Here is a 15,955-nt window from a genome sequence, read left to right as displayed (position 1 = left end):
GGGGTCGATTGACATGGCTTCGCCAGTTGTGTTGATTAGACAGTTATCTGGCGCTTGTCTTCATCTATTTCAATCAGAATCAGATCCGCTATCGTTGCTATAAAGAGAAAATCTGTGGGTGCACATTCAGTGCATTTGCAGATTTGCGTGCTTCTCTTGCGACGGGCGTATACACGGTACATGGTGTGTGTGTGTGTGTATGTGTGCGGTGTGTGGGGGGGGGGGGGGGGAGAGTCATTGTGAGAACACATACCATCACACACCTCAGACATGCCCATCGCGGAAGCGATGATAGCGAACAGCTATGTTAGACATAGCAACTTGTGCTGGGATTGCACCATTCAACAGCACACACACACACACACCACGTACCATGTACCCCCCCCCCCCCCCATACACACACATTCAGTCCGACATGGCTGCACAGAAAACGTTCTCCAGAAAGATAGCTAACTATCAATACTGCCATCTTCACATCTTGTAGGTTGGATAAGGGAGTAGTACAATACCGGTATATTACTACTCCCTGGTGTGGACAGTAATGGTAAAATCTGCATAGTTACAGTTGCCGTCGATAATTATTATGATCTTTGAGAAAGTATAAAAACTCGGGCTATAGAATTTGAGCACCTACAAATAGAACAGTACTGATAGCGAAGGGCATGACATGATAGTGTAGTATGCAATGCTCAGCATACAGTTATAATCGACTCTATTGCCGTGTATCGCATGCGCAGTGCACGTAGATTCTCCTGTTGAAAAATTGTTGGCGGTCTCTCAATGCTATGCGATGTACCCCTATTCATATAGCAGAGTGGTGTGTTGTGAGGGCTGGTGCACGATAGACTACGCATACACAGGTTTCACAATGGTACAGCGGCCCTTTCAAATAAAACATGGTACATGTATGGTACACTGTATGGGGTTTCGGAAATCAGCTGTCGGAGGCAGAAAGCATTTTTTTCATTGTCCGTCGACTCCAATGCAGCCACACACACACACACACACACACACACACACACACACATGCACACACACACACACACACACACACACACACACACACACACACACACACACACACACACACACATGTATTATCCGGAGTATAAGCCACACTTGAAACACAAGTAATCCACTCCCCCAAAAAGTCGGTCAGCGGCGGCCTATACTACAATGGTCAAATTAATGGTGATAAAATAGGATAGACATATGTGTTTCGGGACCAATATCTGGGTGTGGCTTCTACTCCGAAAGTACGCTAACTCTTCACTTCAGTCAGTAAGCCAGAAGAGAAACAACCCACACTAGAACCAGTGGCGTTACAGGGAAGTGGGCAGTGGTGCGATGGGCGGGGAGTAAAGGGTATCCCCTGGGAGAAAACCCGGATTTTTCGGCCAAACAGGGTACATTTTAGCACTCTACAGGCGCTCTGGGCGGACCATCCTGGACGAAATGTGGTCCAATCATGGACATTCTGGTACTACCATGTGTTACGCCTCTGGCAGCTGGTAATGTCACGGCCGTCTCAGGGTGGTTGCTGCGGTGTGCTGTACGCTATTGGCATGGGTGACGTGAACGCCGCGGGCACAGTCTGTCTCGACGCCGCTGCTGCGCCGTTTGTCGGAGTGCTGGCTTGCTGCGCCGTGATCGGGGACAGCGTCTGCATCGTGTCCAGGTTCTGATCAGTTGCCATGCCGATCTTTCTTTGCCGGCCCTTTTTGTTGCCGCGCTGCCTGCGGTGCTGATCTTGCGGTGTCAGTGGTTGTAGCTTTGCTGGGTGACTGGGTCCAGTTCTTTCTAAGGAGGATGGGGTCATGTGATTTGCGAAATCGTCCTTCGCCGTTCCTATCGGATCTGGGGACTGCTTTCTTGTCCGGCCGATGGCAGAGCGCGTTGATGCTGCTGCTGCTGCTGCTGATGATGATGATGATGGTAGTGATATTGCCGCTGTGGCCGGTGATGTCATCGGTGCTGGGGATGATGTCACCACATCTGACGACCCTGGGTCAGGGCGGCGCGAGAGATGGCTGTGCTGGTCCAGTGACATGCCACGCCTTGTTTTACCCGGCAATGTTGGTCTTTCCCCCGCGGTTGGGGAATTCCCTACAGCAGGCTGATGCATTTCTCCGCTTTCTGCTTCTTGATGTGACTGGCATTCGGTCGACAGCTCCCGAAGCGCCGGTAGGAAATTCCCCGCATGCTTCAGCTTCTTGTCATTGTGACGAGCCTGGGGTGGACTTGAGGAGGCGGGTGCAGCGACACGGGCTGTTGGTGGGGAGGGCTGGGAATTACCCATTCCAACGGGCGGTGCACTCTCCTGTTCAAGCATTGCCCGGCGGACGCCGGGTGTCGGCGTGGAGCGTCGAGATGTGTCGGCGGAGGCATTGTCGGATTGAAGAGCAGGCACGGTGATGACTCGTTGAGGTGATGGCTGCGGAGAGGCGTCGCTGCGCCCGGAGCTGTCACCATCATCAGGAAATGATCGGAGGGCGCTGCTCGCCATCAGCGGCGATTGGCGAGTAGCGGTGCTTCGGCTCCGCTGGCCAGCCCACGCATGCACTCTGGTTTCGGACTGCGGCGGAATGTGACCTTCCATACTGGCTGCACGGCTCGACGGTCGTCTGACCGTGCGCCGTGGCAGCTTCCTCGTACCGCTGGCGACCGATGACTTGCGATGGGGTGGCGTCGGAGATGGCTGTAGCTCACCTTGAAGTGCGCTGCGGTCTAGATTTGACGCAGAGTCCGCGTTGTCCGAGCCGTGCATCGGCTTTGGCAGGGATCGCTGCGTTGAGACAAGGGATGACGATAGACTCCCTACGGTGCTGGACGGGTATGCTGTCATCTCGGAGCTGTATGACACCGGCGACATATTCTGACCGAGTAACACGGAGTCATTCGCCGTCTCGTTGCCGCCGCTGCTGTTGTTCAGCAAATGGCCGACGTGGAGCGTATTGCTGGCATCCTGGACAATGGATGAGCGCATCAGAGAGCCTCGCGTCGTCATGAACTCGCTGTTCTGGTCGGTCGCCTCGGAGATGAGAACGGCCACGACGGAGTTGGGTAAGGTGATCTGCAGCTGCCGCGCCGTCACCACGTCGGGCAGCTGCTGTAGGTCCTTCAGTGCCATCTGTCGGACCACGACGGGCGTTTCAACTGTGCAAACACAAACACCCCCCCCCCCACACACACACACACACACACACACACACACACACATGCACACACACACACACGCATAGACACGCATGTACACATACACCAACACACGTACGCAGGCGCACGCACACACACACACACACACACACACACACACACACACAACATGATGACATGATTTTAGAGGCTTTGTTCAGAGTGGCCAACCGGTGTGCAAGTACAGACACGCTACACTATAGACTAGTGGAGACGAGCTACTGCTGAGTAGTCATAAGAACTTACACTCTAACGTTATACTTAACGCTCATAAGCGGCTGTGCTGACTCACCACCATATCATTCGATTTTTGGATCTGGTCCCCCCCCCAAAAAAGCTCTACAGGATACAATGGAGTGCCAGCTGGAGAACAAACATCCTGGAATGCTTAATGTAAGACAGGCTGAGCATTTTAGACATTAATTTTACTCGTTGCCTCATCCTGGATAGACTATTGCCGCTTGTAGTTAGTCATTTTGCATTGGTTTTTTCTTACCTACTGCCATGGCTGGCTATTGCTCTTCCCTCTATACTGGCCCTCTATTCCCTGGCCACGGGAAGGTGAAATAAATAAATAAATACAAAATAGATAAAATAAATACAAATACAATGACGGTGACGCGTGACTCGGATGAAGAGCCAAGGATAAATGTATACCAAAAAGTAAAAGAAGAGGTTGGTGCGGCTTCGGCGATAGTAGGGCAAGAGTGTGTTGCTCCCTACATGGGAGCTTGCGGTTTTCCTGCCGACTTGAATTCTCACTTGACTGACTCACGACTGCCATCCAGAGCACACGAGAAGTCCATCGAACCGTAAAAAGACCAGGGAACTAGTACCTGAGAGCCGGATGGCAGTCGTGAGTCAGTCAAGTGTCAAGTTCGGCAAGAAGCGTGTGTTCCTAGTTGGAACAATCACGAGAGTACAATCATGAGAGCTGATTGTTTAGAAACTGGTGGTGTTTGTGGACAGTAGGGAGGTTTAGTTCCCACGTAGCGGAAACGCGTACGTGGGTGATCCACGTAAAGTGGATGAAGGGCATCCACGTTGCAATGTTGTGTTTAGTCACACGGAACAAACAAAAGCATGAAGCGAAAGGCCCAAACCTGGTCAAAGACGAAGCTACCCAGGCCTAAGAAGCTCATCGAATATTTTGATTTTGTGCTTCGGAAACTTCTTCGGCTGAGCACCCTCACAGCTCGCAAAAAGGGCTCCATTCTGATTTTCACCCACGTTCTGGCGGAACGTGGGTGAGCCTCCATACACGGTATGTCGTGAATAAGAAAACGTCTGTACGTGGGTCACTGAGTATCACGTGGTACACACACGTAAAGTACCCACGGATTACGAGGGACTAAACCTCCCTACTATGTCTATAGCGCAACTTGTACAGTAAAACCTGTAACTAAAGACCACCGTGACTAGCGACCAGCCTGGTACTACAGTAAAACCTGTAACTAAAGACCACAGTGACTAGCGACCAGCCTGGTACTACAGTAAAACCTGTAACTAAAGACCACCGTGACTAGCGACCAGCCTGGTACTACAGTAAAACCTGTAACTAAAGACCACCGTGACTAGCGACCAGCCTGGTACTACAGACCACCGTGACTAGCGACCAGCCTGGTACTACAGACCACTTCGCCAGGCACGGCCGGTCTCACATTCATAATTATTATGGTTGTGCGGTGCTAACCTCTAACTAAGGACCACCTGCCACTAAAGACCACTTTCTCTGGCCCCAAGGGGTGGTCTTTAGTCACAGGTTTTACTGTGGTTTCTTGGTCCTTTTTCATTTCAATAAATGCACACACACAATGACGTACATGGTGATACTGCCTGTGTGCTAAACGCCGTCCCACGCATACTGTCCATGCCCGCTCTCAGACACACCATGCAGCAGCTGTTGTACAGGTCTGTGTTGCTGGGCATCCTGGGCCGCCGGGGAAGACTGATGTGCTTCGGGAGCCTGATTGGTGGCCTGCACGTCGGTGGGTTGGTTGGTCAGACAGTTCAGCACACGAGCGCGTGCACACGCGGAGGCACAGACAGACAGACAGACAGACACACACACACACACACACACACACACACATATGCACACAAATGTGTGGACACACACACATGCGTACCAACACACAGTTTAATGTTATACATTGAAAATCAACGCACATTTTTTCATAGCCACCACCTGTTTCCCTTGAATGTAACGGGAAGTGCTCACCTCGCACAGTCACACACTCACAGATATACATGCAATGTAAAACCGGGAAATTTCGGCGTTGTAATATTTTCGGTATTTCCCAAAATCAGCGGTTTGGATGGCGCAAACATTTCGGTAACCCAGTTTTCCAGATCCAAGAAATGAAATTTGCACGCTGTGTGGCATGGAATTTTAGGTCGAGTCTCACTTTAGGTAAAAATGACCTGTACATGGAGTTACCGAAAACGAATCTCCACCGAAATTTTCCGGTTTTACAGCAATGTACGGGCAGACACATACACAGACAGACACACACACACACACACACACACCATACCATGTACCACTTTAATGTGCACGTCGAACGCCGACACGCAAATCTGCAAATGCACTGGACGTGCACCCACAGGTTTTCTCTGGTAGCAACGATAACGACAGCGGACAGAATCTGAATGAAACAGATCAAGACTAGCGCCAGATAACCGCCTAATCCACGCACACACACACACACACACACACACACACACACACCTCAGACCCGCCCATCGCAGAAGCAATGATAGCGAACAGCTATGTTAGACATAGCAACTAGTGCTGGGATTACACCATTCAACAGCTTGCAAGGCTGATACACACACACACACACACACACACACACACACACACACACACACACACACACGCGCGCGCACACCCCCCCCCCCCCACACACACACACCGTGAGCATTTATGCATGCATGACTCACAGCAAAAGCCTTCCATACTCGCCCTGAGGATCGAGTGCTCGCTCACCTTCCAAAGCGTTTCTTCTCCCCTTTCCACCAAGCCACGATAATGCATGTCACCACCAGCAGCACTAGCAAACCCATGAAACCACCGACAGACGCACCAACGATCACAGCTATGCTGATCGAAGACGTGTCTTGTTCCGCGAGTGTTGCACTGTATGCCAGCGAATCTAGCACAGACGTCGATGCCATCACATACGCCCAACATGCACAGCACAATCTAGCCAGCCAAGTACGTCCAGGAAGGTCTTCAGTCTCTCCACATTTGTATTGTTTATTTACGGACTCTGCACTGCAGAGGTAAATCTGAGATAACTGTGTACTGATTCCTCGCCGGAGAGGACGAAGGATATGCAGCGACGGCTGATTGCGGCCGAGCGCCGCTTTTTAGCGCTGCGACGATTCGACATCAGCTAGCCGCGCCATTACGGCATTATGGCCACGACCAACCAACTGCTGGGGGCATTTGAATGGCGGTGGGATGCACGGGCTGCTCGGGGTAGACCTCGACAAACAACGATAGATAGATGCAGCGCTGAAGACGAACAAACCACGTAATGTTCATAGACAGCCAGCGCTGTAGGATTTACTCATGAAATCTGTGGATCAGCTTGGCGGAGCAGAAGCAAGAGCACATACATCGTAGTAAACTACAAAACACTTTGCGCACTTTACTTCAACTAAACCAAAGACTAGTAACAGCTGAAACCATGAAACTGTGAAAGAAGAGTAGCTGCTGCTAGCATCAAAATACACAGGTAGAGACAAGTATACAACTACAGCTTGTAGTAAAAATTAAAGGGGAAGTATACCCTAAAATCAAATTTTCACCAGTTGTAGTCTTCTGGGTGCTGAGTCGAATGGTCTTGGTCCGAGGAAGCTGCGACGCTCCCTTCCTACTTGAATCCCAATCGAACTCGCGCACTTCCACCAAAACTGGGTGACTGCGCCCTACTAGATGGGGATTTGTATGCAAAATGTCACTAAAAGCGCCATTTCGTTCTTATAAAAGCACGGATCACCGCGATTGGCCCATATGTTGTAGTCTTTTGGACGCTGAGTCGACTGGTTTTGGTCCGAAAAGGCTGCGATGCAGCGTTCCTCCTTTATTCCCAATCGAACATGGTTGAACAAGCGGTCACGTGCTCCTGCGTACACCAGTCAGCTGGTCACCGTGCCTGCAGGGTACAACCAAGAGTACATAACCTCATTCATACTCTTGGTACAACTTACTAGCCTGTTTGACCTTTTTTGGGTACAGTCCTGTCACTCGAGTTGAACCCGAGTTGAACCTTGGTGTGAAAGTAACAGTTGTCGCCTGCTGGCGCGGTGACCAGGTGATTTGGGCACCCAGGAGCACGTGACCGCTTGTTCAACCATGTTCGATTGGGAATAAAGGAGGAACGCTGCATCGCAGCCTTTTCGGACCAAAACCAGTCGACTCAGCGTCCAAAAGACTACAACATATGGGCCAATCGCGGTGATCCGTGCTTTTATAAGAACGAAATGGCGCTTTTAGTGACATTTTGCATACAAATCCCCATCTCGTAGGGCGCAGTCACCCAGTTTCGGTTGAAGTGCGCGAGTTCGATTGGGATTCAAGTAGGAAGGGAGCGTCGCAGCTTCCTCGGACCAAGACCATTCGACTCAGCACCCAGAAGACTACAACTGGTGAAAATTTGATTTTAGGGTATACTTCCCCTTTAATTATTTCTACACCACTAGTACTAGTACTACTAGTACTAGTAGATGTTCACGAGATCTCGACTCCGACTCGAGACTTAGTCGAGACAGCCTGAGTAACTGACTGTCCTGACTTGACAGTACTTCGACACGCAAAACTGTCCAGACGGACGAGAAGTGGAGTTTGAATGTGCAAACGTGTTGCCATGGCCGCTGCGATATCGGTAGCCATGGAGATGGCGTAGCCTCCCCCCCCCCCTCCCCGGCCTTGTTGCCTTCTGCAATCTGTATGCCTGGCAGTTTAGGCTGGCACTGCCGTACTTCTTTGATTGTACCAAGAGTCCGGAGTACATAACCAGTATGTATGGTAATAGTCCAGTCTTGATTATACTGATCATCAGGGAGTGATGCTTTCTTGCAGGTTTGCTGAGTGGAAGGTAAGGTTGGATGAGACTTCTCGTGTTCACTGGATGGCAGCCGTGAGTCAGTCGAGTGAGAATTCAAGTTGGCAGGAAAAGCACGAGCTCCAGTCTAGGGCTGACCCGAATTTGCCAGCTGAATCTCGATATTTTGCGGCATAATTTTGCTCGTGCATCGTCGAAATTTTGCTTTCATTTTGCTAGGCCACTCGATATTTTGCTCCCTTTTTGCTCCAAAATTTGTGTCACGTGTGAGAAAACTGACCGAAAGTGGGTTACGTGTTGGCAAAAATGAGAAAAAGTGAGTCACGTGTTGGTAAAACTGTGCCGAAATGAGTCATGTGCACCGTATATGTGTAAAATCTCCCAATTCCCAGCCAACACACCGATATTTTGCTCCATTTTGCCAGCAAATTCCCTTTCAAAATTCTTCGATATTTTGCTAGAAGAATTGCTAGCAAATTCGGGTCTGCCCTAGCGAGCTCCCACGTACCACGTGACGTTGGGAGCAACACAAAATCCCCGAAGTATTGCTGAAGGCGAAGCCGCTATAAGTTATAATTCTTCACAATCCGATCTTGACGCTACTGATATTCACTGATACTGTGGATTTATACAGTAAAACCTGGTGTAAGCGACCGCCTGCTCGACCGTTTTTCCATGCACGGACAGCTCTACACAGACACTGTGGGACCTGGTTTTAAAGACCACCTGGCTTTAGCGACCGATTTTGCTTGCACCGTGGGGTGGTCGCCAGGTTTTACTGTAATAAATTGTCTTTGACCACTTGCTGGTGAGCTGATCTACTCACCTCCCACCGCTTTAGGAGCTGCATCTGCGCCTTGATCCTTGAAGGGTGGTGGCATTCCTACGGATGCGGAAAGCCCGGCTTCCAGCCGAGTCTCACGCGAACCGTGAAATTATTAATTAATGCCACTCGGATAGTAAAAAAACAATGCTTTCCTATCCAGTTCACTATAATCATCAGCCTAGCTGCCACACGAGCTCCACTGATGAGACCCGGGGGGGTACAACTACATATGTAGATACTCCGGCCAGATTAGCTAGTTTGAAGGGTCCTGCGCACTGCCTGCGTGGGGTTGTGATCTTGTGCACTTTGGCAAACATACTCAGATTGACAAATTCAATAATAGTACATTGACATCAACACACAAACCCACATCTACATCCACGCCTGTGGGCCAACAGACATCACATACACACACACACACCACAACTGCTGCACATGCGGTGCACGCACACAGGCACACACAAACACACCACACACATCACTACCACCACCCGCAGCCCCCCCCCCCGCACACACACACACACACACACACACACACACACACACACACACACACACACACACACACACTTCCAGCATTGCAGTCAAGGGAGAATTCAACAGAGCACAGACTCATTCACACTTCCCTATAATTATTGTATTTTGAAGTAGTGCCTACTCTCATGCATACACACATGTAGAATGAGGACATTAAAGGCCGAGAGAATAGAGTTGCCAGCAACTCATAGACAATTGACCCAGTACAGTACTGTTTTACCAGCTTAGAAGTCAAATGTTCACTAATATGATGTGCTTTGACTTGCGGGGTCTTGGGGTGAATAATAAAATCTCATAATAAAGGATATAAAAAATCTGTATGGCGAAGATATAATATTATTATCCTGCTTGGATGGGTGATGCGCTAAAACCAGGTGGAACTTTTACCTATGGCAGGGCAGTGGGCCTGAGAAGTAAGACCGTGTGTGCGTGCGTGCGTGTGAGGGAGAGATAGAGAAAGAAAGAGAGAGAGAGAGAGAGAGAGAGAGAGAGAGAGAGAGCAAATGAGTGAGAGATGCAGCTTCATCTCGTCAATACCTTAGAGTCTTAGATAGAAGGGAGTGTGGTCGCTGCCGCAGGCGACCGGTATAGGGTAGAGAGCTGTTAGAATGCGCTGCCAGGACTTGGTACCTTACCTCTACACGTCACAGTTGTGAGAGCACGTGTGACAAACATATGCGAAGCACGGAGCTATATAAGCATCCACACCGACGACATACGGCCGGACGCGTGCACTCATATTCTGGTTGGATTTCTCGTCTGCTGCTCGACTCGACGTCACCTTTCAGATGATGCCAGTGACATTGCAAGCCAGAGGCCTGTTCCGATCGATCGTAAGATATGAAAGCCGACCGGGAGCACAGTTGAAGTGGAAACGTTGGCGAATGGTCTCACCGGTCTACTGCTTGTGATCCTCCTTCCGCACACACACACACTGGTGGCCACTTTCAGGGACGTGCTCTTCGGAGCCGTACTGGTTCTGTTGGAACCCGGCTCCTGATTATAATAGGAGTAGTACTGGAAGCCAGTGGGCAGGTCAGCTGACGAACCAGAGTCGCCTGGCGTACGTAGCTAGACTGTAGAGTCTGTGTACGGATGCTCCATTAGGAGGGCTGGTTCACACAAACTGGATTATAACCGGGTGCGACCATGAGCGACTGTGGCGAGAGGAGCGCACCTGCAGACGAACAAGAATATCAAAGAAACACCGGTCGCAAATACATGTATGAGAGTTATGGTCAACGCGTGAGTGTGTGCGGAGGGGGATCAGACAGGCATGAGAGAGAGAGAGAGAGAGAGAGAGAGAGAGAGAGAGAGAGAGAGAGAGAGAGAGAGAGAGAGAGCGTGTGTGCATGCGTGTGCATGTGTTATTGGAAGGGAGAGAGGTAAAGAGAGAGAGAGAGAGAGAGAGAGAGAGAGAGAGAGAGGGAGAGAGAGAGAGAGAGAGCCTCGCACACACACACACACCACTATGCCGATACACATGTTCACACATAAACACATCCGCACACCGACACACATTCATACACATACGTGTTTGGACAGACACTCGCACATGCATACGCATGCACAATACACTCGAACCTCCACATGCACACCCACATACACACACATGCACACACACACTCACGTACATACACATGCACACACAAACAGACACACACACGCATAAAGAAGAAGATCGCGCACTCACCGCAGCTGGAAACTCGGCTTTACTGGACGAGTCCGGGCTGTCAGTCGAACTCTTCTTCGCCTCCGTTGCCTTTCCAGTTGACCTCGAGTGAGTGGGCAGATTGTATTCGGCGGCCTTGAGCTCCAACCTAGCGAGGTGAAGGACGTAAGCCAGCATAGTGCACAGGCCCAGGAACTGGAAGACGACGAGCAGGTAGGAGTCCCACTGGCGCGTGTACAGCTCCTCCATGTTGCGCACCGTCGAGCCCAGGTAGGCGTTGAACGACTGCGCCGGCAGCAGACCTATGATGCTGGCAAGGCAGCAGCGCCACACTGGCTGGTCGGTCACCTACGCGCCGGCAAAGAACACAGACATGGGAAAGCACGGCAGAGAGCGGAGTGCACGCACACACACACACACACACACAAACACACAGGAACAAAGCCATCAGACCTTGGGTTTCTTCTCCAGGTTTACTCGGTTCCCCATACCAGCTCGTCGGTAAGATTCACACACACACAGTCACACACACACACACACACACACAAACACACGCACCATGTAACATGCGCCCGTCGCAAGAGAAGCACGCAAATCTGCAAATGCACTGGGTGTGCACCCACAGATTTTCTCTTATAGTAACACACACACACACACGCATACACACACACACACGAACATGCGCAAGCACATGCTCGCACCATCACGCATACACTCACACGCATACAAATACCGTAAAGTACCGTTGATTCGCCCCCCCCCCCCCCCCCCGTCGCATTTCTGCCTGTGAAGCAACCTCGGCGTATACAACGAAATACAATGCTGAACCGACGCATGTACTGCTGTACACACTACAGTATGTGCGAGTGCAGGATGAAAATGTGCGCAATCCAGCATGCCAGGTCTGATCTTTTGCTTTGTTGTACATCGTACTGCACTTGAGCGACTTGATCTAATTCCTGCCCGCCCCCCCCCCCCCTGCCGAAAAACCGGCTGGGAAGCGACACGGCCTAGGGGGCGGATCAACGGTACTGTACGGTACCGTAGGCAGACAATGGGGTCATGATCGTCAAGGCCAAGGCATGAGCTAATGAAAGGGGCAGCAGGCTTGTACACTTCTAACAGCTCACTTACAGCAAAGCATGCGTTCTGCAGTCCAAATGGGATGGGGGTCAGGCGCGTGAGCATAACCACGCGGAATCCATACGAGCCGTCCATAACACGAATCAGTGCTTTCAGATGGGACTGCTCCAGCGACTCATGGACAGTATCACGGAACCATCTCCGACACGCGGACAGAGACACCAGCACACCTACGCCGGCACACGTCGACGCTGCCAGGACGCCGCCGACGAACCCGTACAAATAGCCGGAGGCAATGTTGAGCAGCAGATAACCAAACGTGAAGGGAAAAGAGACTAGAATGAACAACACTTGTAGTAGGGCGCTGCTTTGCCACCACGGCAACGCTGAGAGGAAAGCCAGAATCCCGTGCAAGTACTGTCGTCCTGAGAGCAGCAAGCCCACCATGAGCAGGCTGAGGGCAACTGTCGAGCCATAGGGTCGGGACAAGCTCCATTTCTTGCCACGACTGCGCCACGTTGTTTGTACGTCGGATGGCACGACCGGCGGCAAGGATGAGCTGGATTTCGCCACTGGGTTTGCAGTCTGCTCTGTGCAGGACATCTTGGTCACTGCCACAGCCACCATATCAGCAAAGCGCAGCAGCCGAGAAAGAAGGGGTCCAGTTTGATCGACACAAGGATTGAAATTTCTCTTGTGGACTCACAACGTAGTACAGCCCAGACTGAAAAATTTTCCGTACAAGGTTCAGCAAAATGCAAGCTCACTGCATGACTCTACGACTACGGTCTACCTCTACCACACAGCACATGCGGAGTATGGCGGAGTCTTCGCTGCTTGCAAGCGATCTCACTACACACTCTGCTGCGCAGCCTAGCCAGCAGTACACCACAGATGGCGGAAGGAAACCACGGAAAAGCGCAGTCTAGTCAGGACTTTCTTCATACACTGATCATGCTGATGCGAGTGAGGGGGTCCAAAAAAGGAGCAAAATAAGCAAGACTGCACTGATTCATGCCAAGGCCAAAAAAAAAAGTTCTCCATCCACGCACGTGTCTACGCGCGCTGTCGAGTGCGTGTCGTGTCGAGCTCGAGCTGACTGCATGCTGCACTGACGTCGTGACATGACATGATCGATGATGACGTTGCCGCAAAACTTTTGACAGCCACCATGTACCAAGCGCAGCGCGAGCGGCGCGAATTTTCGAAAATTCATTTTGAACTAAAACTTGCAGTTTGCTTCACCCTTTGTTTTGTTCGTTCGAGTAACAGTTCCTCACGTGAAGAGTTCGTCCTGGTTTGCACTCCAATGTCGTTTGTGTAACGACTCTCTTGGCAGGCTAAATCAAACACAACGGAGATCTACTAGTATCAGAAAGTTCCGCGATTTCAGGGAATCCTGGCTGCTCGCAGCAGAAGTTGTAGCTCCTGGATTGCTAGTACCAGAGAAGAGGCAACATGCCTCGCGCAAAATCTCTCTCGCGCCCCTCCATCTCCGACAAGGCCACGGCCGCCAGCGCAGCCGTAATGGAGCGAGGCAAGGACGTTCTTGTCGATGCAGTGCTGGCACTGTACGACGAATGCTCCAAGGAGGCGGAAAGAGACAGGAATGCTTCACGCTTCGTTGAACAGAGTAAGACAAAGTACACGCTGGTTTGAAACCACCTGGCTACTTGCATTTTTGTTGGCCAGATAACACGTATCCAGCGTACCCGGCTTGGGTAGCTTGGAAAGTGAATCACCGGCCTGAGGTGCGTTTACCGCCGTAGTAGCTAGAGCGCCAGCAGTAGATTAATACGGATCTTATCCGTGGACAATTTATACACACCTCCCTTGGAATCAAACAAATTTCAATGCTTCTGGGGTTGGAGTTGAGAAGCACTTTTCCTGGCACATCTTGGAGCATCAAAGTAAAGCACACAATTTAATTTAAAATTCACCAAAATGCCCGCATCAGGTACAGAATAGTTTTTCCCCCTTCGCCCACCCCAGTTTTCAGTTCTTACTTACTTGAAACTGTCGCACTTCTATCTTCATTGTACACGTGTCACCTCTAGCTCTACGTACTCGCTCGATTAGAAGGCGGGGGCGGGGGCTTTTATTTTTTCAATGCCAATTTTGAGGAGGCTTTTATTCAAGTGGACCTTTATTATTTCATTCCATGCCAGTATTCCGATTGAAGTTGTATTTTTTCAAACGGTCGCTATATGGGGGGGGGGGGGGGGGGGGGGCTTTTATTTGAGAGGGGCTTCTAATCGAGTGAGTACGGTGTATTCCCAATGCCTCTACCAGTATACGGGCAGTAATAGTATAGTACATGCACCCCCCCTCCCCCTCCCCTGTGTTAGAAAGACCCTAGGGCCTGGGCCTGGCGTTCAAATTTGTCATGGTTGAGCCTGTTAGAGGAACTCCCTTCGAAAGGGAAATGTATTGGTAGCGCCAGTTCCTGTAGCTGGTGGCTATCCATGCGTCCATGTGTGCGGACCTACAGTCCATTCGGAAAAAGATGGACTTCTAGCTTTTGGCCATAAATGGGTCAACCTTTGAGTTTTTTTAGAATTTTTTTCTGCAATCCCCTATGGAATCCTCTTCCAATTATGTTTCTGAACTTTTTTTGTCCAAAAAGCAAGCCATAACAAGAATAGGATTTCGGCCAGGTTTTGCCCCAAAAGCACTAAAAAAACCATAAACATCCAGGTCGTTTGACCCCGCCTGCAACAGTGCATTGTGCGGTTCGAACTTCGAACTCCAGTTCAGGTACCCTTTTTGGACCCTTTTCAAATTTAAAATTTCGCAGCGCTGCACTGTGTACGATCAAATTACGAAAAATCGCCGAATACGGGAGCTCGCCAGGGGCCAGGGCCCATCTCTTTTATGAATGGACTGTATACCTCATCTGTCTGAGTCGTCTGAGTCGCCCGGCATGTGCACTGCGCGCACGTGTGTGTGTGCACGTGTGTGTGTGTGTGCAAATCCGTGGGTGCACATCCGGTGCATTTTCAGATTTGCGTGCTTCTCTTGCGACGGGCGTACACATGGTACATGGTGTGTGTGGGTGTGTGTGGGTGTGTGTGTGTGTGTATGGGATATATGGTGTGTCGGAGAGAGAGAGAGAGAGAGAGAGAGAGAGAGAGAGAGAGAGAGAGAGAGAGAGAGAGAGAGAGAGAGAGAGAGAGAGAGAGAGAGAGAGGGAGGGAGGGAGCATGTTAATGTGTGTATCTGTTTGTTTGTGTTACACTACGTTAAATCTTTGACCTTGCCCTTACTTTGATCTGCTGCAGACAATGAACTTGTCAGTGAGCTGCGCTGCTTGCAGACCCGGCTGAGCGACTTCAAGGGTTGCGGTATGATCGGCCGCGGCTGTTTCGGCGAGGTGAGTGACATGCCTTACACACTGCATCGTTCTCAGTTTGGGACATTTGATCACAATGGGAGCTATGGTTAATCTTCCCGCCGGTTTGGTTTTAGTTTTGCGGGGCAAGTCCACTTCAGCCGTACACTCCGTGATACCAGTTATTAAAAAAGTCATGAACTGTGTACGATTATACTCACACATGTACAGTACTA

General features: G+C 50.5%; 3 protein-coding genes across 3 annotated transcripts in view; 1 reads left to right on the top strand and 2 right to left on the bottom strand.

Annotated features, from left to right (window-relative positions):
• Nucleotides 1–450: 450 nt before the first annotated feature.
• On the bottom strand, nucleotides 451–6,951 carry LOC135821158 (mucin-5B-like). Its single transcript, XM_065334224.1, has 3 exons — nucleotides 6,188–6,951; nucleotides 5,019–5,173; nucleotides 451–3,156 (listed from the first exon to the last, which is right to left on the bottom strand). Exons 1-3 carry the CDS (start codon nucleotides 6,373–6,375, stop codon nucleotides 1,529–1,531), a joined length of 1,971 nt encoding a protein of 656 aa, XP_065190296.1. The 5' UTR covers nucleotides 6,376–6,951; the 3' UTR covers nucleotides 451–1,528.
• Nucleotides 6,952–9,691: 2,740 nt separating this feature from the next.
• Nucleotides 9,692–13,372, bottom strand: LOC135821157 (transmembrane protein 64-like). Its single transcript, XM_065334223.1, has 3 exons — nucleotides 12,440–13,372; nucleotides 11,327–11,653; nucleotides 9,692–10,810 (listed from the first exon to the last, which is right to left on the bottom strand). The coding sequence occupies exons 1-3, from the start codon at nucleotides 13,013–13,015 to the stop codon at nucleotides 10,751–10,753; spliced, it is 963 nt and encodes a 320-aa protein (XP_065190295.1). The 5' UTR covers nucleotides 13,016–13,372; the 3' UTR covers nucleotides 9,692–10,750.
• Nucleotides 13,373–13,656: 284 nt separating this feature from the next.
• LOC135821156 (citron Rho-interacting kinase-like) overlaps nucleotides 13,657–15,955 on the top strand; it is a 46,745-nt gene continuing 44,446 nt past the window's right edge. Inside the window, exons 1-2 of the mRNA XM_065334222.1 lie at nucleotides 13,657–14,021; nucleotides 15,670–15,761. Coding sequence (XP_065190294.1) covers nucleotides 13,847–14,021; nucleotides 15,670–15,761 — 267 coding nt within the window. The 5' untranslated portion in view covers nucleotides 13,657–13,846. The remainder of the gene's footprint in view (nucleotides 14,022–15,669; nucleotides 15,762–15,955) is intronic.

Source organism: Sycon ciliatum, chromosome 7, assembly GCF_964019385.1.
Source record: "Sycon ciliatum chromosome 7, ocSycCili1.1, whole genome shotgun sequence".
In the NCBI taxonomy this organism is placed as follows: domain Eukaryota; kingdom Metazoa; phylum Porifera; class Calcarea; order Leucosolenida; family Sycettidae; genus Sycon; species Sycon ciliatum.
Note: the sequence above shows the minus strand (reverse complement) of the source record. Positions and strands in the feature narration are given on the sequence as shown.

Excerpts from the sequence above, each read along its gene's own strand:
- LOC135821158 (XM_065334224.1), bottom strand. The coding sequence starts at position 6,375 with ATGGCATCGACGTCTGTGCTAGATTCGCTGGCATACAGTGCAACACTC. Across the intron at positions 5,174-6,187 it reads GAGAAGAAACGCTTTGGAAG|GCCACCAATCAGGCTCCCGA; the intron begins GTGAGCGAGCAC and ends ACCGACGTGCAG. Across the intron at positions 3,157-5,018 it reads CACACAGGCAGTATCACCAT|TTGAAACGCCCGTCGTGGTC; the intron begins GTACGTCATTGT and ends GTGTTTGCACAG.
- LOC135821157 (XM_065334223.1), bottom strand. The coding sequence starts at position 13,015 with ATGGTGGCTGTGGCAGTGACCAAGATGTCCTGCACAGAGCAGACTGCA. Across the intron at positions 11,654-12,439 it reads TGCAGAACGCATGCTTTGCT|GTGACCGACCAGCCAGTGTG; the intron begins GTAAGTGAGCTG and ends GCCGGCGCGTAG. Across the intron at positions 10,811-11,326 it reads AAGCCGAGTTTCCAGCTGCG|GTGCGCTCCTCTCGCCACAG; the intron begins GTGAGTGCGCGA and ends GTTCGTCTGCAG.